This window comes from Mytilus trossulus, chromosome 3 (genome assembly GCF_036588685.1).
Source record: "Mytilus trossulus isolate FHL-02 chromosome 3, PNRI_Mtr1.1.1.hap1, whole genome shotgun sequence".
Lineage (NCBI taxonomy): Eukaryota > Metazoa > Mollusca > Bivalvia > Mytilida > Mytilidae > Mytilus > Mytilus trossulus.
This window is the reverse complement of record NC_086375.1, coordinates 79,521,325-79,544,206: the sequence shown is the minus strand read 5'-3', so window position 1 is coordinate 79,544,206 and position 22,882 is coordinate 79,521,325. Positions and strand designations below refer to the sequence as shown.

Sequence of the window (22,882 nt, the reverse complement as noted above, 5' to 3'; positions counted from 1 at the left end):
AATAAGCAAAAGAAGATCTACAAATAATTCAGCTTAAACGAAATTATCTTGCCATCCCTCACTGAGTATTCGATTAGCAAAGGTAAAGGAAGAGACTGGATCATAACCAATGGCTAGCGAAGATGACCATCACCCAAACAAAGGAATCATTGTCCTTGAAATAATGCGATTGTTAAATCATTTTGTGTGGATCCCCCCTGAAACTATGGACGTTGAGAAAGTGGACTGGACGTTTAGAAAAAAGCTACATAATTAAAAAAAATCATGGGCAGCGTAACTGTGACAATTTGATTGAAATACTCATTTGCTATATGCAGGGTCTGTTTTGGTTTTTAAGTCAAGATGGCCCGGCACCACAAGATCTACAAACATCTAATACATGGTCAACGTGGGTATTCCTCTCCTTATAGGAGTCGTTCACAGCCGGCACTCGTCTTTAAAAAACTTGAAACTAGATCCTTGTTAAACATGTGTGCATGTGTAAAGCCATGGTTTGCCGGTTTCCAGAGACAAGTGGCTGTTGAGTCATTATCCATGATTGATGATTTTTTACTTATTGATTGTCAGTTTTTCTTGAAACAATTAGGAGACAAAAAAAAACAACATTCAATGTATTAAAATCTAAACAATGATCAGCAAAATCAGCAAAATAAAAGAATAAGTGAAAATTACCAATAATGCACGGTTATTGAACTCATTTATATGTAAATTAAACGATGATGCCAAGTTTAAACATGTTTCATTGGTTAAACCGTATGCCATATATCTTGAATACTCTGATTAAAAGGTATTGAGACTGAACACCTTGACAGGAAAAACAGTGATATATGAAAGGTTTTATACAATAAGTCATAGAAGTTTGGCAGGTGTGTACTAGAGAATCCTGGATTGTGATTTATGACTGTGACTAAAAAAAACACAAAAATTTTTTTCAAGTTATTTTCGATGATTTCTATTAAAAAAAAGTCTGAATCAAAACGTTTTTAAAGGTTTGACCAATTTTATTATTTTATTTCAAACCAGAGTAGATTTTTTTTCTGAAAATTCAATAAAAAAAAAAATCATTTTTTTTCATTTCCCGCCATCTGTCACGTCTAAACACAGTTATCTTTCTTGGAAAAATATTAGTGACGTCATTTTTTGCAACTTCCGCCATATTTTCTGAAAAGAACCAATGTGTTACAGAATTATTTAAAAACAATTAGAAAACATCAACTAACTAGGTATTGACAGATTCCTATCCATTCTGCAAACAATGTTGTCTTGTTCCTAAATTCTAATGCGTAATAATCAAATCGATAGTATATCGACAACAAACAAAAATAAACTGTTTGTTTACATATTTTTTTTATTTCCCTCAACTTTAAAGTGTACCATTATCTTATTTGTGTGTTTTGTGTGCACACTATAGCTTATAGTACACGTGATGTTGATTCAGTTAGACCATATTTTTTTTAGAACTGTTAAGATACAGCATGTGGGTATAAGATTTTGAACAATACATAGGCTTGATCTATAGGTCATAGCATGGAATCCGGGTCCGTTCGCACCCATTCACGTTCGCACCCACTCATGTTCGCCCCCTTTCACTTTCACACCCTACATGTTCGCACCCAAAGTCCGATTGCACCCTACGTGTTCGCGCCCAATTTTATTGGTTTCGTGTTTGATAATTTTGTAATCAAGTTTTGGCAAGTAGTATTCTTATAAGTATAATTGTTTTCATTGTCTCAAAATAAAGTGAGACAGTATTTTTTTTGTGTTGAATAAATATCTTAATCATGTTTTATACAGTGTATTGTTAAAAAAAAAGTATTTCTTTCTAATAAAGTGGGATTCTGTCAACGTTTTATTTTGTGTTGAATAACTCCTAATCATGTTTTGGTGAGTGTATTGCTATAACTTTGTTTAATTCACTACGTTTTTCGTTTGTGTGTTGAATAAGTTTTATCATGTTTGATGTTTTGGTTACAAGAGTGTTTTGCTATATTTGATTTTTTCATTGTTTCAGATCAAAGGGACCAAGCTGTTAAAAACAATTATCTTATGTGTTTTTCATTTAAAATCTTCAATCTTTTACTCATACCAAGCTATAAATACATTCAGTATATTTACACGAAACTATTTAAAAACAACAATCATGATTTTCCAATTATTCAACTTGATTTGAATTAAAATTAGGTGCGAATGTGTAGAGTGCGAACGGACCTTGGGTGCGAACGTGCGAGGTGCGAACGTGTAGGGTGCGAAAGTATATTGGGCGCGAACGGACCTGATACCATAGCCCTTTGGCTTTGACATTGATCAGTTGATATCTTCTTCTTTTGTTAAGGAGTACTAGTTGACCCCATATTTGAGTGTTTTAATAACTCCGCTGGTAAAACAGGAGGCTTCTTCAATTCATAAAATACAAAAATTCAAAATATTTAAAACTATTTACACTGTACAAATTGGCAAGCTGGTGTCTAGTTAGGCTGCATATGGTCCTTGTAATATTTTTGATAAGTCAATTTACAGTCTGAAGGTAACACAAAGGCATCAACTTTTCAAAGAAATGCAGTTTACAAATTTTTTAAGTCTATTAGCTGTATTGGTCACTGTCTTCCTGTAACATGTATACTCTAGGTATATTTTAAAGGTATTCATGCATGTCATGTAAAATGTATGTCAAATACATGAAGAACATGTAACAAATGATGCCCAACAAACAAAACATTGTCTAAAAGAAAGAAAAAACAGCATTTATGTGTTTGACACTGCAGCCTATATGATCATGACAATTAAATCTTACGATTGAATCCACAATCCTGAGCTCATTATTTTTGAATTTTTAGTTGGTTTCTGTTGGCCTGGAGAGAAGAAATTATTTTTTCAAGCCATGGTTGTAGGACTTATAGTTAAGCAAGTAGACTGAGTGGACATACTAATAATAATAAAGAAACCGATTGCCATGTCTTTGTTTTATTTACAAAAAGATAAGACCCAATATCATGTTTTTCTGTATGAATGAGTGAGCTTGGTAAGAAGCAGAATTTCTACAGTCAAGGACATATGTGAATTGTGATACAGTTAGAAAATGTGATAAGCTTAATCAGTTTAACTTGTGTGCAATCTCTTCTAATGGGTCACAACTCAGTGTATGTTGTAGAAAAAAAAACTCAAGCAGAAAAACCTGCCCAGTGTTAGAAATAAAAGATGTCACTTACCTTAATTTGAAATGCACAGATAAAAATGATGGCTTCTACAGGTAGCATCAACTCTTTAATACAATGTATGTGTGCTAGACTGGTAGTGAGTCACCATTTGGATTTAACTATAACAATTAATGTTGTATGAAACCAACTTTTTAAATAAAATGTTTAAAGTCTTTTCCTTCTTTAATGTAGAACCTATGGAGAATATATATAAAAAATAAAAATCACCCTTGTTATCTCTGTTTAGATATATCTTCCATGTTTCTGTGTAACCGTTGATGTTTTATTAATGTCAAGATTCAGTAAACTTAAACAACAGAACTAGAAAGTTGTTTATACATGTACATATAACTAGTTCCTATATAAAAAAAAAAGGAGATACATTTTGTAGTGTATGATTGCCAATGAGACAACTATCACGGACGTGAAAGAAATTATAGGCAACCATAGAATCTTCAACAATAGGGAAAACCCCATACTGTATGTATGGCTAAACTTTTAGATAAAAAGTCTGCACTAAGTCATGAATCTGATGTACAGTAGTTGTCTCATGGCGCTCATACCACATCTATTAACTTATAAAGCTTTTTAGTTCTCATGTTGAAGGCCTGGATAATTTAAATTTTGTAGTCTGAATTCATCTGACCTTATCTTCGGCTCCGTGATCAAATTCATCAATGCTAAATTAAGTTTTGGTGTTTAAATGAATTTCTCAGATACTTAAAGAGAAAATATTTTGTAGTATGATATTAAGGTGATCTTGTCTTTTTTATTATGTCATTATGACCTTGACTGCATTATTACTGGTCATAGATCAACATTAAGTTTTTATGATAAAATGGAGGTCCATTTCCTAAATCATCATGATCAGATATTATAAGTAATAGATCAACTATACTTGGTGTCTAGAATTATTGTGTATGTCTGTCTGAAAAGTATCATCTGATCTTGACACAATTTACATTCATTTTCATAATATCAAGTTCTTATGTGGTTACAAATATTTTCATGTTCATGTAGTAAGACCTTGATGATACATATGCATTGTATCTGAATTATATTTAACATATACTTCAAATACATCAGATGACTGGTGAGACGGTTCAGTATGTGCACTCACTGAGCACCTCTTGTTTTAACACAACTTGTTTTAAAAATGTTTAGCTTTATCCTATCACAGAACATAAATGCTGTATACAGAAGGAATTAATGCATGTTCTACATGTAAATTGTGAAATCTGATTTAAAACATCTGGTGAATAAAGTTTTATTTCATGCGAAATGCAATCAGTATTTTGGAAGGAGATTTTTTGTACAATTTAAAGTCAATATAGCAGGCAAAAACTTGTTTGTACAATAAAACAAGTGATATCATTTAAACCATCCGTTTCTTAAATCATATATTACAAATACATTTGTACCTTCAGTAGGTTTCCCTAGCTTAAAATATTCAGATGCTTAGATTTATCAGTTCTCCTAATCTTATTGATGAAATGACTCATTCGTTTTGATATTTATCCAATTTGTTTGTTGAGCAATTACCATTTCCATCTCAATATGAAATAATTAATTGACATTATTACTTGAATATTTGATGCTTCTACAGTTTGTACCTGTATCTTAAACCCAAATTATGCTTTAGATTTAAGACCGTACCCTTCATGTCATCAAAGGTAATATTGATGAAGATAGTGACAGATCCTTGACCAATCCATTCATATTTAAGTTAGCACAGCAGTCTATAGACTGTTTATGTTGAAATGTTGTATCTTTGGCATCTGCTGATATATAAAGAGGGGTGAGGTTCTCAAAGAATGGAGAAACAATGAGTACTTCTTAATCACTCTTACTCATATTATTGTCATTTCTTGACAGAGTCAAAATGTGAGACTATTAAAAGTGTACTGTTTCTGGCAGCAGTGGCGTCAAAAATTTGTTAAAGGTAGTGGTTTGGTCAGTTTAAGAGGCACCATTGATGGTAAATCAATTATTTTCATTGCAGTTAAATAAGCATTGCCGCATCTCATTCCAATGGAGATACATTGCAATTTGGCCCAATACCCTCTGTCATGGTTTAATGATTGAAAATTTAAAAGTTTACACCATGTTAAAGTTCGTGACTAGGTCAGTTTGTAGGAAACCACTTATGATAATATAAGTCAATATTTGGCATGCAATTTTATAATCATTTGCAAATCTCATTTGCATAGGGATTATTTAGCCCACACCCTCAGACATAGACTATTCATGACTTTGAAATGTTTTGCACAGTTCACATGTTCAAGTTTTGAATATTTGATCAACATTTTACAATTAAATGATTTACAGACAAGACATATCTCTTTGTAAATAAACACTATCCATTTTGACGCAATGGTTAGTTTTGTTTTGCATAATTGAGCACATAATTAATGCAAACTCCAAACTTTGTATCATATTTCTTATTTCATGGTGAATTACAGAATAATGACTGGATTTTTTTTAGAAGACTTGTTAAATTTCAAACATTCAAAATTAATCTGTTTTTAAATAAGACGTTTCTTATTTACTGAAGTGAAGTTATTATTATTGTCCCCTGCACAACCTACTACTTTGAGAACTTTTTGATAAAATTTTCTTGAACTCTTTTAATCTCATGAAAAAAGATACTTTTGATTAGAAAATTTATCATCTAATCATCAAATCTATTTCTTGGAGGGGATCTCCATAGGATACTGCATATACTGATTACTATTGTATTATAGTGTAAAGGGTACTTCTTCACTAGACACAAATATGACAAGTATTTGTGTTAAAAACAGAATATTTACTCCTCATCTATTTCCATATAATGAGGTCGGTAGGGGTCATTTCATCCTAGATTAGATAAATTATACATGTATGACCTATATTACCCTTAGCTTATCTGTTTATCTCATCATTCAAAGAACTTACATAACACATCTGTTTTCATTGATTTGTAATAATATTTAATAATCAGCTGATGATAAATGTGCCTTGATGCAAAACTAATTAGGGGATAGAAAAAATAAAGAATAAAAGTAATAATACTTCAGTGTTTAATCTTTATTTTCAGCAACAAAACATGCTAGAAATTAAAAAAAAAAGATAAATTTTATATATGATAAAACATTGCTTGGGATTGACACAGTAGTGTAGTGTATACAGCTGTATATGTGTCTTGAAGTTTACTTCAGTTCTGCTTGACCAATATTAATTTTTGTCCAAAGATTTTCTTAAGAATCTTGTTATACTAGTACATGTACATGTAGTGTTGACAGTTTTCAAAAAACTGTTTGATACATGAGAAGTGAATCCTAGATTTCAATAGCTTGACAGTGTTTGGCCATCTGTCTGCTGTTAAGGTGACCTGTATATGTCTTTTTGTCCTTAGTCTGATGTATAATTGATCAAGGTATACCCACCAGGGGCGGATCCAGCCATTTAAAAAGGGGGTGTGTGGTGGTGAATTATATGCTCCCATTCAAATGCATTGATTGACCAAAAAAAAGGGGGTACCAACCCCTGGAACCCCCTGGATCCGCCAATGCCCACATCTCTTTTTTGTGATATTTAAGATATTTCTGTTATACATATATCAAGGATTTATATATTGTAAGATACTCACTATATAGATCCTTGGTTATACCAACACAGAGATTACTGCTTGGGATAACTCTTATCCATCTTTTATATGATAAGGGATATTTTGAGAATTATGTTGATTCATGAAAATTAGTAGATACAAGAACATGTAGAATGTAACAAAAATATACAAATTTTATTATTTTTTAATCCATATTTATGGCAAAAAGCAGTGATTTAGAATAATTAGTTGAAAGTTTATCTTATTATTAAATAAAATGAAAAGTCAAATTTATATTTATGTTCCACTTTAAATATTAATGGACAGGATTTGGTTTTCTAAAGTAGAAAACACTCCTGATTAATTTGTAATGTTACTTTTCTATGTTTTGATCTGTTTTTACATGTTAATCAACACGATCTTTCTCCCCCATGAAGGACCTCAATCAGTATCAGCAATCAAATAATCTGTAGGATGTGGGGGTCATAATTACCAAAAATACTGTGCTGCTGTAATACCACTGAGTCATTCATGTTCCTCAAGATTTCTTAACTGACAGATTTAACATGTTGCTTATTTTTACAAAATGGATACAATTAAAACATATGTGTGCAAATAGGAGAGTTAATTAACTCAAAACCTTACACAAGAAGCTATTACATGTTGAAAACTCAAAAGATAAGAAATCATTTTTTGGCAGTTCTGAACAAATTTTGTGTGTGTGCAGCAGTATTTATCATTCTTTTTCAAAAGATGCATTCGCATTGAAAATTTTACAACTAACACTTGGATAGTAAATGTGAAATTTCACCATGGAGAAAGATCGTGAGGAAAAAACACCAAGTACTGATCTGTCAGGGGATTTTGACATGATTGTTAATGAAATTAACGAATTTATTAATATTTTAGAAGTGAGGGGCCAAGAACTAGAACAACAACAAGCTGAAGAAAATCGTCAACAATCCCAACATCAAACTGAATCAGAAGAAAGTGAAGAATGTGACACTCCTCCTTTTCAGTCGGCTCGAAATACTATTATACTTGTTGAAAACAACGAGGAACCAATATATGAAACATGTCACAATGAGCAAGAGAACCCTTATGAAGCTATCCCAGCATTAGCTCACTTAGCAACAGTTACAGCATCAACAAGTTCTCCTGCTAAAAGTCAAAAGCCAGAGTTAAAACCAAAGCCAAAACATTTACTAAAAATGGTAGAGCCAAGCTCACAGAACCCTAAAAGGGTCAAGGCACTACATAACTTCTCTGGATCAAATAATGATGAGGTAAGTCTTCTGAGTTAGTATTGTCAGGTTTATAGTCTATTAAAGATGCAGAAGCATATCTGTGAACCCACATAAAGAGAAATATTCTTCCATTGCACAGACTTTTTTTCCATATTTTAAAAACAGGTTATTAGGATTTAGTTGCTCAATTATAAGTTACAGATTCAAATAGAATTAAAGCCCATGGACCTGGAAAACTAAATTTCACTTCTTCAGATATGTATTTACTGAATCTGAAGGTAGTGCCGTAATTTTTGTATGTATTTGGTTACATAATGAATTGTAACAATTCAGTTCCCATGAATATGCCATTTGAAGGAATGATCATGACCCTGTAGAGAAATATAATGAAAATATACTTGGTATCTGTGCTACTAATGACCTAGATTTTGCATGTAATGTGATTGATGTAAGAATAGATGATGAGTTATGAATAATATTTACCTTTGATTCCTGTTGTACTTGATTGAAGCATTCCAGCCCTTGTGTTTACAAAAATTGTATGTGCCTGCATCAAAATAATTTTATATGTAGTTTCAGAAGAATCATATGTGTAAAATTATGGCAAAAAAAGTATGAAAAATAATGGCAATGTTTAGTTTTGATCAAGTGTATTATGACACTTTTAACATTTATTTTATGAAGAGTGAGGCATAAATCCTACATGTACAAATCCAGACTTAACTAATCGATCAGATCAGACAAATATATGCATTTTTTCTTACTAATAGTAGTATATATTTAAGTAGTTGTTGTTTAATGCCAATATTATTATTATGACAACTTAAATTTATTCTAATAAAACATGTAAAAGTAAAAATATTAATGGCTGAAGACAATGGATAATTAAAAAAACCAGGTTGTTGGTAAAAATAATTTTATCTAAGGGCTTGTAAAGCTGATGATAATGCAGTAAAGACATTACTCATTGTCAAAGGCCGTACAGTGACCTATAGACTAGTTGCATATATCTGTGTCAATCAGTCACTTGTGGAGAGTTGTCTTCTTAGCAATCAAACCACTTCATCTTCTTTATATATGAAATTGGAAATTTCTTTGAATGACAAAGCAAAGCTGTAATAAATTTGTAGATTTTATATATAAAACAGATTACAGATGTTTATTTTCTTAAATTTCTCAAGAGACCTGTCTCTGAAACACTGCCAAAATGTTCTTTGGTAAAGAATTATTTGCTAAATATATTGTAAAATCTGCAAAGTCAATATGAACAGTAGACTGGAAGAAATATAAAAATGTTTCATTTCTAAATAGTGTTTGCCATACATAGTACATGTATATCTGATGATGTAGAAAAGTTAAAGGTGAGATGGTGTATCTGGAACATCAAAGAATCACTTTAATGATGATTTATGACATTAAATAGCTCTAAGTATCCAGAAATAGTTGAGACAAATAGGTTGTAATGAGAGGAAAAAATCAGTGCTTATGTTTCAGTCTGATTCAACTTCTGTCTGTTAACTTCACATTAAGGAAGTTAGAATTTAAATTCACAACACAATCATGACAATTTGCCATCAAGTTGGTGAGTTAATCAATAAGTCATCACTGACATCAATGAAACTTGTTTATTGAACAGTGCATTAACCTTCTTTATGATAGTAACCACATTTATTTCAAGAAAAAACAAAACAATTATTGACATTAAAGACTATGCAATAATGTGTTGACCTTTTTTGGTTAATGAAGGGGTGGGGGTGGTGGGTGGGGGTAGGAGGAATCCTGATCCCAAAATCCTGTGCTTGAAAACATGAAATTCCGAGGTCCCAAATTTAGATAAATTTAAATCCTGACAACCTGAAATTCGAAAAAAGAATTCCCAGATCATGAAAGGGTCAATCCGGAGCTAAAAAACGCCTGATCCCGAAGTCCCAATAAAGGTCCTTTCCCCCTTTTTGTGCTTAAGCTGTTTCAACTAAATCCATGAACATTCGTACCCAACCACAGTAATACATGTACATATCATGGTAATTGAGTTCTAAGACATGAAACCATAGGTACACTCATAATGGTTTTGTGCTGAACTACTGGTACCACAGAGATACTTGTGATAAGTGTGTTTATCTGTATGTTGTTTATTTTATAGATATTTTTCAATAATCAATCATCGTGGTATCTTTTTGAGATGAGGTTATTCACTTTTATCAAGTCCATCATCTAAGCAGCAGCTGATCTTAGCTTTAATCTTATCATTCTATCTCTGCTACTTCCTTGGATTATATTTCATTCATCTCAGCAGGGGGATACCTTACCAAAACAAGTTTCTGCTAAAATCACATCTTGACATGAGTTAGAAAGAAAATTTCTTGTTATTAACCTGCAGTGTAAAAACTATTCAAAGATTTTGAAACTGAAGTATTTTTATGTGGCATGTAAGAAACAAATTACCAGCAAGTAATGAATGGCAGGACTGATTTATAATTGTTACTAGGTAGCATTCCATTATCCAGTTTTTTGTCTGTGATGGTAATTATCAATGAATGATAAATTGAATATGTAAACAGGGATGTTTTGAAATATCATGTCAAAATGAAAACAAAAATCTCAAAAGTTATAGAGATTTTTGTTTGCACTAATTGTAAAATTTTGAATTAGAACTACTGATATTAAATGCATCTTAGCTTCCCAAGGTCATAGTTCATCAAGTTGGCTTGATCAGACTTTTCAATGTTGTTCAACTCTTTATGAATAGTGCTTCTAAATATATGACCTAGTACTGTTGTCATAAGGATTGATAATGTCATATGACTTAGCACGCGTCCCATATTAAATTCAAGAGACAGCTAAGAAATGAAGACTTTTAAGTCAAGAGATGTGGTAAGATTGTCAAATGCATTTGACATCCTTGTATACATGTTGAATGTATCATTCATTCAATAACAACAATGAGACAACTATACAGTGGTGGCCATAGGACAAGGCTATAAACAACTATAGGTATGTGTACAGTCTTCAGCTATAAGAACAATCCAATACCATATGTCTATGGTTTAATAACAATGTTTCTACAGTTACTATATTTTGTATTGGTATTTTTGAAGTGGAAGAGAAATCTTGGCACATGAAATCACTTCTGGTTTTTAAGATGTTCATAAAATTGTTCTGTTTGATACAAAAGCATTTTAATGTGTCTGTGCTGAAGTTATTTGATTTATCAGAAGTTGAAAACAAATTCTTTCAAAATTATAAAGCTTACATTTATCATGTAACTGAAGTAGACTTCATCAGTGTCAGTAATAAAGCTAAAATAGATCAAATTGTACTTGTGTTATATAAACTGAGATTGATAGAAATCTTATCTTCATTCTGAAATTGTTTGATAAGTTAGTAAAGCCCACCCAGTATACACTGGACAAACTACAAGATGTATGTCTGTGGTGAGGCCAAAAAATAATATGAGTGTTTCCAGTTTCATGCTTGAAAAATAGGGTTTTAAGGTCTGGATTTTTAGTTTTTTTAAGCAGGGGCGTTACGTTTTTTGGTCTGTGGCTCCAGTCTGTCATTTGTTATTCGTATGTTTATCTTTTTTGCTTCAGGTTAAACTTTTTGGTCAATGTAGGTTCTGATGAAGTTGAAGTCCTTTCAACTTGAAAATTAGTAGCTGATGGGGCATTAAGTTTTACCCTTTTCCGTCCATATGTGCGTAGTTCGTCTGTATGTCCTAAAGTTGGTTTCCGTTATCTATTCAGTTTATCAAATGCTATGAAATTATATACAATGCTTATTACCTCAAAATACAGATTAAGAATGAATTTTGGGGGTGTCTCTTAAACTGTTCCAGAGTAATGATCTTCACAAATGAAAAAAATGCTGATTTTTTTAAGTTTCAGTTCTCTAACTTAGCTATTAATCAAACACAATGCCTATTACCATTAAAATTTGGGGGCATCACTTTTCTGTTCTAGAGTTATGCCCCTTCACAAAAGGAAAACTTGCTGAATTTTTCGTTTCTGTTTTCTGACTTGAATTTGCCTCAACCAAATGCTATGAAACTGATACACAATGCTTAAGCTTATTACCACAAAATACAGATCAATAAAATTGAGAATGGAAATTGGGAATGTGTCAATGGGTCTTCAATGTAGCGAGAAACTCTCCCACCCTGAGGCGTCCTTCAGCTGTCCCTTAAAAAATATGTATACTAGTTCAGTGACAACCCAGTTATACACAAGAGACTAAATTTTGAATTATGGTCTTGTCACTAAATTTTCTAGGGTAATGCCCTTTCTAAATGGTAAATTGCTGAATTTTTTATTACCATTCTCTACAATAAGTTTGCATCAACCAAATTTATGAAACTTATTCACAATACTTATTTTTACAAAACTCAGATAAAGTATTTTGGGTAGAGTCACTTTTGCTGTTCCTCAGTTATGTTCCTTTGTATAACTTTATATGATATGCAAGCCGAGGCATCATCTGTGTCCCTTGGACACATTTCCCATTTATTTTTGTCTTCAATTGATCACATCACAAGTTCTTTGAATAGTTGTTGAACTTTTTTTAGTATACAACTCTCATGAGCACTTGTATATATCAGGTTTTTGTTTGCAACTGAGAGATCACTAGTTGTATTTAATTGAAATATATTTCGTATATAATTTTTTTTAAATTGTTTATTGAATATTTTGAGATTTTCATATATAGTAAGTAATTATTTATTATAGTGACATGTGTATCACAACATACATTTATACAAATATATACATAGCAATTTGGTATTTACACCCAGCCCATTGGACCTATATGTCACTTTAGCAATATTATATTATATCCGAAAAACGTAAAAGTTTACAAAATAAAAATATGGAATTTGATGTAAAAAAAAAATTTCTATAAAAGAAGGCTGAATTCATAAATTTTGCAAATCTTCAAATTTGATATTTCAATAAATGGATAAGTTTTTCACTATTGTCGCTAAAATTGTCTAATGCAGCCATAGGTAGAAACCTTTGTCTAAGTTTGTCATAGCATGGACAGTTTAACATAAAATGTTTTTCATCTTCTACCTCTTGCTTTTCACACAGTACACTATCACATATTCTGTCTGGTAGTGCTTCATTATAATTTAATAAACCCATATTTATAAAAAAAAAAAAGAGCTGTATTAATAAATTTATTGTTAATTTTTCCTGCCTTATTTTAAAAAAAGTGGAAGTATCTCTGTTAAGGTGTTTTCAAGTATTGCAAAAATAGGTGGATGATTCATCTAGAATCTGAGTAAAGAGGGGCACACTGCAATATGTCTAGAAATAAAACTTCATTAGAACCGGACACTTTTATACAAACGTGAATCTTGCCAAATAGTATGTTACAAGTGTACATTTAGTTGGCAGTGAAGTTGACATATGAAGGATTGACATAGTAAATGCCTTGACACATTTTGGTAGATTCCAACTTCATCTTGTCTGAATTAATAATTTTGTTTCATCAGGTTTAGAGAAGTTAAAGTGTTTCATTATTTCGTTAATATTTGTTTTGTCTACATGCAAACACATGTCAAAACAAACTTTATTGTACCTTATGGATTGTGTTTTGGATTTTGTGAGACTTATTTTTCGTCATTGAGGGAAAGGAGATTTTGGAAATGCCATGGTTCAGCTGTAGAACAAATGTTTATTATAATAGATTTAGATAATTATTATGCTGATTGAAATGTGTTGTTGTTCTAATGAATATACTAGTGACACTGGTAGTTTGCACAGTAGTCTAAATGGTTGTTCTAATAATGTTAAGGCAAGTATATGTGGTTTCTCATATTCTGCTGCTTCAACATTTTGAATTGCTTTCTCCAAAATTTATTGCAGTGTAAATTGTATTTAAAAAGATAATAAAGATAGTTAATAATAAAATATTCATGTTGAAAATGGAATTTTATTCAGCAGTAAGTTCTTTTGTTTTAAAGGATTACATTTGGAAGTTGTGTCATCTGCTAAATGTAAGCTAAATTAGAAGCTGGAGTATTAGAATATGAAACTGTTATTAAAAGTGGAACCCCCATTATAGAAAAAAATGTCTTTTGTGTTCAACTATTTTAGAAACAAATTTTATTTCTAACCTTATGCTTTTTTGTTTGGGATTTCATTGTGGAAAGGTATATATATTAGGTATAAATAGATTTTTTTTCAGGCAGCTATTAAAGCTGAGGATAGTGGGTCAACAATTATTAAGTTTTCTGCTTTAGTCAGTTTGATAGGAACTGCTTATGATTATATTTTGTGTCAAGTTGAACCACTATCAGTACAAATTAGTTTGACATCTTATTCAAGGCCCTGCCCCCTAGGTCAAAGTCAATCAACATTCAATAAATTAGCAGATTGCAATGTTAAGTTTTCTGCTTAAGTCAGTTTGGTTGGAATCACTTGTTTTCTATTAAGTTTCATTTACTATTAATACAAACCAGTTTGATGACTTTTTAAAGTCCTTTACCCTAGGTCATGGTCTAGTGACTTTGAATTGTTGCTCATCAGATTGTCTTGTCTTTTTTCAAATTTCTGCAGACAGGCAAAACTTATCTCTGTGTTGATTTCTTTGACGTTTGAAAGGAGTGATGCACAATACTAGGCTACTAGCTGGAGCCAGAATAATGATCCAGGTAGAGTAACATGTAAACATGTCTCCGCATGCAAGTAAAAAGCAGGATATATTTATATTCCAGTAACATTACATTCATGAAATATTTGCTGTTGGGCATTAATCAGCCATCCATTTACTGGACTGGTATCTGAATATGGCATGTTTGGTGGTGATCATGGTAATGGTAGATTAATTTCTTTAAATTTGATTTTTATATTTATTTCATTTCAGTGATTTGATTGTTTTGAATAACTGAGAATTGAAATGGATTAAAGCCTAATTATCTTATGACATCTGTCTTTTATCTGTATATTTTCAGCTATGTTTCAACAAAGGGGACATCATAACAGTGACACAGATGGTTGAAGGAGGTTGGTGGGAAGGTACACTGAATGGTAAAACTGGATGGTTTCCTAACAACTATACCAAAGAAATTAAATCTGGTAAGGGCAGACAAATATTTGAACTTATGCAATTTACATGAAGAAAACTACTAAAGGTCTGATTAATAAGGGAAGATGTTGAGTTTGGAAAATAAAAACATTGAAAGAAAAACTTTGAAGATAAATGTTGTCAAGTGGCATTGTATTTGTTGGGATGACATTCTGGCATGACTGGATAATTTCCTAACAACTTCACACAAACCAAGTAAGGTGAAGTTTTCAGTGTCAGAAAAATGGTAAAGTGTTGGTTGATGTGAGAAAAAATTGTGAATTTAAATACTTGAACATAGTAAATAAGAGAAGAAAAACCCAAAATTGATACTGTAACCCCACCTTTTGTGGAGCAGTCCACAAAACTTGTTTTTAAATATTTTTTTCCAAATGTGATTCATACTAATAAATGATGTTATAAATGCATATTTTTGCTTTCAAATGTATCAGTCACTTGTCTATTAGATTGGCAGTTATTGAGATTTTGGATACCCCCCAAAAATGAGTGTTGATTTCATTCTATATCAAGACTGAAAAAAATCACTTGTTGTTTCACTAAAATAATCAAGAAAAGTATGAAATACAAGAATTGAAAAAGAATAAAAAATGGTTGCCAAAAAAAATATGTTGTTAATTTCTGATGTCCTGTCATTAAGATGATAGCAATAATGGGAATCAGTAATTGACTTCAGATGTTGAAATTAGTTCTGTAATTGCTGTCTATAACAGAAGTCTTTAATGATAATTATAATGGTGTTAACCTGTATTTACAGGTCATAAGTATCAGGGAAATGTCTGGTTTTGATAATGAAACACATTTTTGTATGGGATATCCTGTCAGATAATCCTACAGATAATCCTACCTATATTGTACCAACAGATTCATTATGTCTAATTTGCAGGTGGCAAATTTACCAGTTGAAAACTAAGAATATAAATTGTGCTTGTAAAATAAATAGAAAGCTCACTGAGGTGTTGATCCTTACATATAGCTAAAAAATTATGTTTTCTTGAAGTTTATATTTTGTTTTTCAGATATTGCCAACAGATCTTCAATAACTAAAGGGCCAGACATGGGAGTATATAAGAGAGAAAGTACACAGTTATACCACAATGTTGTAAGTATACACATGACTGAAATGATATTGTCCTCCCTCATTGTAAATCAAATATTTTTTTATTATTTTGTTAAAAATGATTTAGAACTTGAGCTTATGCTTCCCAAGATCTCTCTTACTGATGTTAATTGGAAAAAAATGTTAATAATTCTTTAAAAGATTTGAAAATTTCTTCATTTAGTTTATGTCATGTGCACATGCCGCAACAATGTTACAAAACTTCTTAAAAATAATTAGCAATACAACAACATCATATGTTGAAATTGAATGTTAATACGCTTATACTTTTTAAAAACTAAAACAAATGTGATATTGCAGGTTTTTCAGAATCTGATAGAAACAGAGAAAACCCATGTACAGGAAATGACAATGGTACTACAGAACTACATACATCCTTTACAGAATTCTGGCATGTAAGTCATGATACAGACACACTGTCATAAAACTTTCGAGCATGATTTTTGTACTCCGACTCGAAAATCTAGCAATCAAATTGCTGGATTTCATGTTTCAAGCATGATTTTTGTACTCCGACTCGAAAATCTAGCAATCAAATTGCTGGATTTCATGTTTCAAGCATGATTTTTGTGCTCTAAGCACTGAGCAAAGTTTTATGCCTTCAAGTCTGAAAAATTAAATTTACTGGTAGTAATAAATATAACTCAGGTTTTGAATAAAATCAATTGAACAGGTGCATATAAAAATATAGTGTTTTAAGATGTATATACAGTGAAAACTGGGTAAACCGAATTTCAGTTTAAACCGAATAATTTTCAAAGTCCCACAAAATTTCCCTATCATTTAACGTTAATCTAACCTGAAATAACCGAACCCTGTCAACACCGAATACCGAACGCCTTTTTAAGGCTCGTTAGTAAATTTTTATCTAAAAATTACCTGTCAATATCGATCGATAGCAATCAAAACAATAACATATTATAATGATTTGCATGATTTAATTAAACAAACACAGGATGGCAGAGTATCCACGAGGGTATTTGAGGTTTAATAAACTTACATGTGAGTTGTTATTACAAACTAATTAGCATGTCTGTGTCAATGTATAAAATGATTGTTTTGTAAAGAAACAATAAAAAAATTGACCAGCTGTACCCCCACCGCCGATAATGACAAGAAAGGAACTTTCCCTCAGATCAATTAAATGCACCTTACTCAAATAATTACGGCCACAAAATCGTAACTGCCATTCTGTAACTAAACTGTTTAATTAAATAATAGTTTTAAAGCCCTTCACTGGATTAAGAAATCGTGCAACACAGCAAGGTAAATGGATTTCGATTGCTGGATTCCCTTTAGATGCCATATATATTTGATTTGAATGCTCCCGAAGACTTCCGTTAGCTATTTAGCAATGATAAAGTCCGAGAATAAACTGGATCCCTGCTGTTGTTTCACTGTTTTTGTGTCTCGAAGTATAAATCAGCGGGTGATCAGTTTAGTCCGAGAACTCGTGTGAACAATGACATTCCCGATTCAGCTAAGGAATCGTCATTTGACAGTAACTGTGAGTCTGAATTGGTCAGTAAATTAACAGATGAGAAAATAGTTATAAAACGCAAATTCGCTCCCCGACGAGCGTGATTGACGGAGTGGTGATTGATTTATAAACAAAAATGTATCAAAATGTCTATCTTCATCTTCTTTTATTTTTAAATTTACATCTAAATCAACACAAAAATAAACTGTCGTCTGTTGTGTCACCTTTTATCCTTTGTCAGTAAATGCCAAAATTATTTTGGTGTCGACTTCCGTTTACCTCTATAATCCGAACACCTGTGAAAACCGAACAAAACGCAAAGTCCCGTGGGTGTTCGGTTTGGACAGGTTTCACTGTATATTGAAAGAAGATGTTTCATGATAGCCAATGAGACAACTATACAACAGAGACTAAATTATGTAGAATCTGAGACTAGAATTAAGCAACTTTAGGTCATGGTATGGCCATCAACATTGAGCAAAACCAATACTGAAAAGTAAAGGTGCAAAACAGCAATCAAAAAACAAGTTTAGTGAAAAGGAAAAAGTCAAAATACAGAAATCCAAGAACACAGATTTAGCAGACACATGATAACAGAAATTTTTACAGTATAATGTTTACAAATATATGAATCACAATTTTATATGAATGCCTATTTTATGTTTCAGATTAACTCCTGTGGAGTACACTAAACTAGTAGGAAATTTAGATGACATATTAGCATTCCAAAACAATTTTCTATCTTCAATAGAAGACTGTATGAAGTAAGTTCTACATAGTGAAGAAAGCAATTGTACACACTGGTACATGCTTTAGTATCAAAACATGGTAGTAACTGAATATTTAGTATAAACCAAAATATTTGAAATCTGTCATATAGGGTTATAATTTTATGTTAAGTGATGTAAGAGTTTTCCATTTAAATGTATCTCCTTAAATGATCTGCCAACGATAAAAGACTCTGACAGCTAAACTAAATGTTACGGCAAGAAAACTGAAATTTTATCAATCCTTTCTCCAATATACAAAAATCAAACAGGACCCTTTTAGTGCTTTAACTGCTTTATTTTCCTTCGTCTTCCAAGTGATTTTTGTATTGAAATATTTTTCATATTTACAGAAAATATTGTTGTTGCATGTTAGAATTTTAAGCTTTTAAACAACTTATATTTGATTCATTAATGTTAGTTGTTTATCTTAACAGATGTCTCTTGAAAATGCACATTTCTTAACATTTCTTAACAGTCAATTTATAAGATATTGACTTCCAGTATAAAACTGTAATTAATTTTGTTTCTGGTTTCCAGACAATTACCTCATTTAAGAAGAATTGGTGGTGTTTTTATGAAACATGCTCCAAGATTAAAAGAATTATATTTAGAATATTGTTCCAATCATCCTAGAGCTGTAGCTATTGTTCAGAGTAAAAGGTAAGATATTTATGTTTATGGAAGAAAGGGTTAACTATACACCTTATCGCTAATCACGGCTGACCCAGCTGTGTGAACTTTTGAAACACACAACAATCGCTTTTCCATTGTGGCGTCAGATATTTTGTATTGTGACATAAATTTTACGGGAACCTGTGTGATATCCAGTAATGGCGGACAAATAGCAATAAGGTGTATTGAATTTATGATTATATTCTTAGAAAATAGATGTCAATATTTTTAAATAATGTTACATGAGAATCATCAATACTTGTATGAACAGGAAGTTAAAGATTTGCAGAAAAAAACATAATTCAATTTATTACAGCTGGCTGGTATTATGTCTGTAAATTTTCATATAGTTTAATGGAATAACTCTGAGGAGCAATATAAACAGATTTAAGAAACAAAACACACAGGGATATATAGTTCATTCATAATTTACTTGTCACAATAATTAAATAAATTTCAAATAATTGATTCCAGCCTACATTAATAGTTTAAAGCTAATCATAAATCATTCTTTATCAAATGAAGAAGTCATAAAATTCATCACTAGGAAGTTGAAAATGCAGGTTTAGATCAAAAACTACTTTGATGAACTATAAGAAACAGGATTTTGTAAATATTATTACAGAATAACTACCTCAGAAATAAAACAGTGCAGTCATTTATCAATGCTTGTTTCAATTCCTTTCTAACTTTTGAGGTTTTTATACCTAAGAAAACGCATCAGCTGTCCAAACATATAAAATTTTTGATTGAACTTATAAATGCTAGTAATTTAAATGAAATTAATACATTTTGTACATCCTCTTCACTATGAGGCAATGGTTGTAAGACCATGTAAGGCAAACTCCTTTCTGGCAACAAGTCCTTGAGTTTTAACTTGTAAGTAATTGCATGTCAGACCTTGATCTTATTTATATTTCATGCTCCAATTATAAGGTTTGGATATTAAATCATTGTATATTTTGTATCGGAATTATTTAGACCACTCAGCAACTGAGAAGTAGTCCACAACAGACCAACAACTGTTATGTAGTGCAACTGCTTCTTAGATCTCGTTTTTGCATAGTATGAGGAAAGTGTTTGCCTCATCTGCATTCACTTAACATCCTTATTAAGTCACCTTGATATTCTTTTGTCAACTAATATTTGAATAGAGTTGAAATGATTTTTAAAAAAAATGATTGAAAAGAGTTTTTTATTACCATTGAAAAATAATTTTTGATTTCAGAGATGAATTAAATAAATATATGGAGCAGGATGGTGCTCCGCCTGGTGCTATGATCTTAACCACAAATTTATATAAACCTTTCACACGACTAGATAAATATCCCAGCCTTCTCAAAGAATTAGAGAGACACATAGAGGTAGGTTGAAACTTTCTGAATTACGAAACTATGAAATAGAAATATGGGTACTGTTAATTTATATTTACAAGACAATATAAGTATCATAGATATATTGCATATTAGATTTGTTTTCAAATAATGATTTTGATAAGCAAAAAAGTGATTTATAAAACATGTGATGATAATTAATCTGTATTTAGTAAGTAAATATAACTCATCATTTATCTGTGAATCAGAACATGATCATGAAGAGAAAACCTAGCACAAACTACCTCTGTGTCTTAACAGGTTGGTTTTGATTGCATGCTAGATTATAGGATATAAGACATATGGTAATATTAGAAGAACATTATAAGTAAAGGTCATTAATAGTCTCAATTTACACTTTCAAACAGATATTCTATAGCATTTGTAAACACGTGTTTTTAATAGAGTCAACTGTTTTATAACTTAAGGTTACAGGGAAATGTAATTAAGGATATATTTTATTGAACCAAGTGAAGGTGTATAAATTCATTATCTGATGTAAGTTTTGTGTATTTTATAGGAAAGTCATGTAGACAGAGGGGATACCCAGAGAGCTATAGCTATTTATAGAGACGTATCAGTAAGTAAATTAATCAAGCAAAAGCTATTTGTTATTGAGACTTTCACTTGCGTATACATTTGAATAGCGGTATAGTACTGTTGCCTTTATTTACTGCAGCATTGGATACATGAGTGACACTGTGATAATGTGAAAATTAGATGGTTCACAGTATATATATTTTTCATATTTAGTTAACATCTGCAAGTCATAGCTTTTGATACACTGCACCATTTCTCATCTTGCGAGACCATAGTGAGACAAATTGATAACTTTGATATATTCTACAATTTGTTTGGCAAAAACTGATATTTTAATAATATCATGCAGATGTATGAAATGTTTGTCATGTTATTGAAGGAGGAAATCTTACAGTAAATCTTGTACAAGTACTTTTACAACTTGTGTATATCTTGAAAAATTCAGATATCTGATATTTCCTAATTAGTGCCATAGCTTCAATAATTAATCTAGGCATCATAGATCATTTATCTAGTTGAAAATTATCTTGTCAGATTTTTTTCAGGCATTGATGTAAGTTAGAATGACACCATAAGTCCTCGCAACATCATAATTTGCTCTTTGTTGAAAAAATATTTGGTTTGATCCAATGACATTAATGTTAAACAAATATATAGAATTTAATGCAGAACGCAATCACTACCACAGTAAATGTTGTGTTATAGAAAAACAATACTTTGCTTGATTATCCATGTTGTAGTTGTTAGATGCTAACAATTATCTTTACTTATTATTTAATATTATATATTTCAGAATGCTTGTATGGAAATAAGAAAAGTGAAAGAAATGGAATATGAAATATTAACTAGTGCAATTAAAGGTTGGGAAGGGGAGGTAAGTCTGTTTTGAAGATACAAAAAAAAAAAACAATTCAGGGCATACATTATTTAATATAATATGTCATTAACTTTTACCTTAGATATTTTAAAATCAGTTCAGGTAAAAGTATATTTTCCTTAAAGCTCCTAAAAGATAAAAAATAAATCTGAATAGTATTTTGATTTCAAATGCTCAAAGATATTTTTAAACTTTTAAAAAGAGCTAAAAGAATAGACCAATCTTAAGTTGATTTGTATGAACTAGTTACACTGGGTTACCTGATGTCAATTGGTGGGAATGATGTTATTCAACAATCATTTCTTACTGTGAAATGTACAGAAAAATGCATAAATATAAAACAAATGGTTAAATACAGAAGTAGTGTTGCATTACTGAAGCAGTAATGTTTTGACATTCTAATTTGATGTGGATGTCATTTTCATTGTGCAATGTGTGTTATATACAAGGACCACAGTTATATTGCTGTTTGTTAGTTGATTTAAGCACCATAGCTATAATTTTTAACAATGAAGATATAAATTTTGAAATAAACTTGCAGCAGAAATTATTTTTCTTTTACTTAAAAGAGTGCATTTATCTTGTTTTCCTCATATATTATAGCTTACAGATCCTGCATATGATAGTAGTTAAAATGTCTATAATTCTACCATTTTCCAGGAGATGTCAAAGTTTGGTGAAGTACTACATTTATCCCAAGTTCATGTATTCACATCTTCTGGAGAAAAGTATGACAGAATATTTGTTTTATTTCCTAACATGCTGGTCATGTTATCAATGAGTCCAAGATTAAGTGGTTATACTTATGAGGTAACATGCTTATTCATTATTATTATAAAAAAATCTCATTTTAATTAGTATTATGATTATTAAAAGAAATCAAAACACATAACATAAATGGCATACATTCTTGTTCATTCAAATTTGATCAACTGATTTA

General features: G+C 31.0%; 1 protein-coding gene across 13 annotated transcripts in view; it reads left to right on the top strand.

The window, feature by feature from the left end:
* The first annotated feature begins 1,131 nt into the window (after positions 1-1,131).
* LOC134712559 (rho guanine nucleotide exchange factor 7-like) overlaps positions 1,132-22,882 on the top strand; it is a 39,815-nt gene continuing 18,064 nt past the window's right edge. For 3 of the 13 annotated variants that reach the window (XM_063574255.1, XM_063574254.1, XM_063574253.1), the window contains exons 1-10: positions 7,265-8,066; positions 14,980-15,103; positions 16,130-16,212; positions 16,531-16,625; positions 18,379-18,474; positions 19,018-19,140; positions 20,381-20,516; positions 21,046-21,105; positions 21,859-21,939; positions 22,603-22,752. In XM_063574255.1, the coding sequence (XP_063430325.1) occupies positions 7,593-8,066; positions 14,980-15,103; positions 16,130-16,212; positions 16,531-16,625; positions 18,379-18,474; positions 19,018-19,140; positions 20,381-20,516; positions 21,046-21,105; positions 21,859-21,939; positions 22,603-22,752 (1,422 nt within the window). In that variant the 5' untranslated portion in view covers positions 7,265-7,592. Of the gene's footprint in view, positions 1,224-7,250; positions 8,067-14,979; positions 15,104-16,129; positions 16,213-16,530; positions 16,626-18,378; positions 18,475-19,017; positions 19,141-20,380; positions 20,517-21,045; positions 21,106-21,858; positions 21,940-22,602; positions 22,753-22,882 lie in introns of those variants that run through there. The other 10 variants (XM_063574249.1, XM_063574248.1, XM_063574257.1 and 7 more) reach the window with 9 other exon arrangements.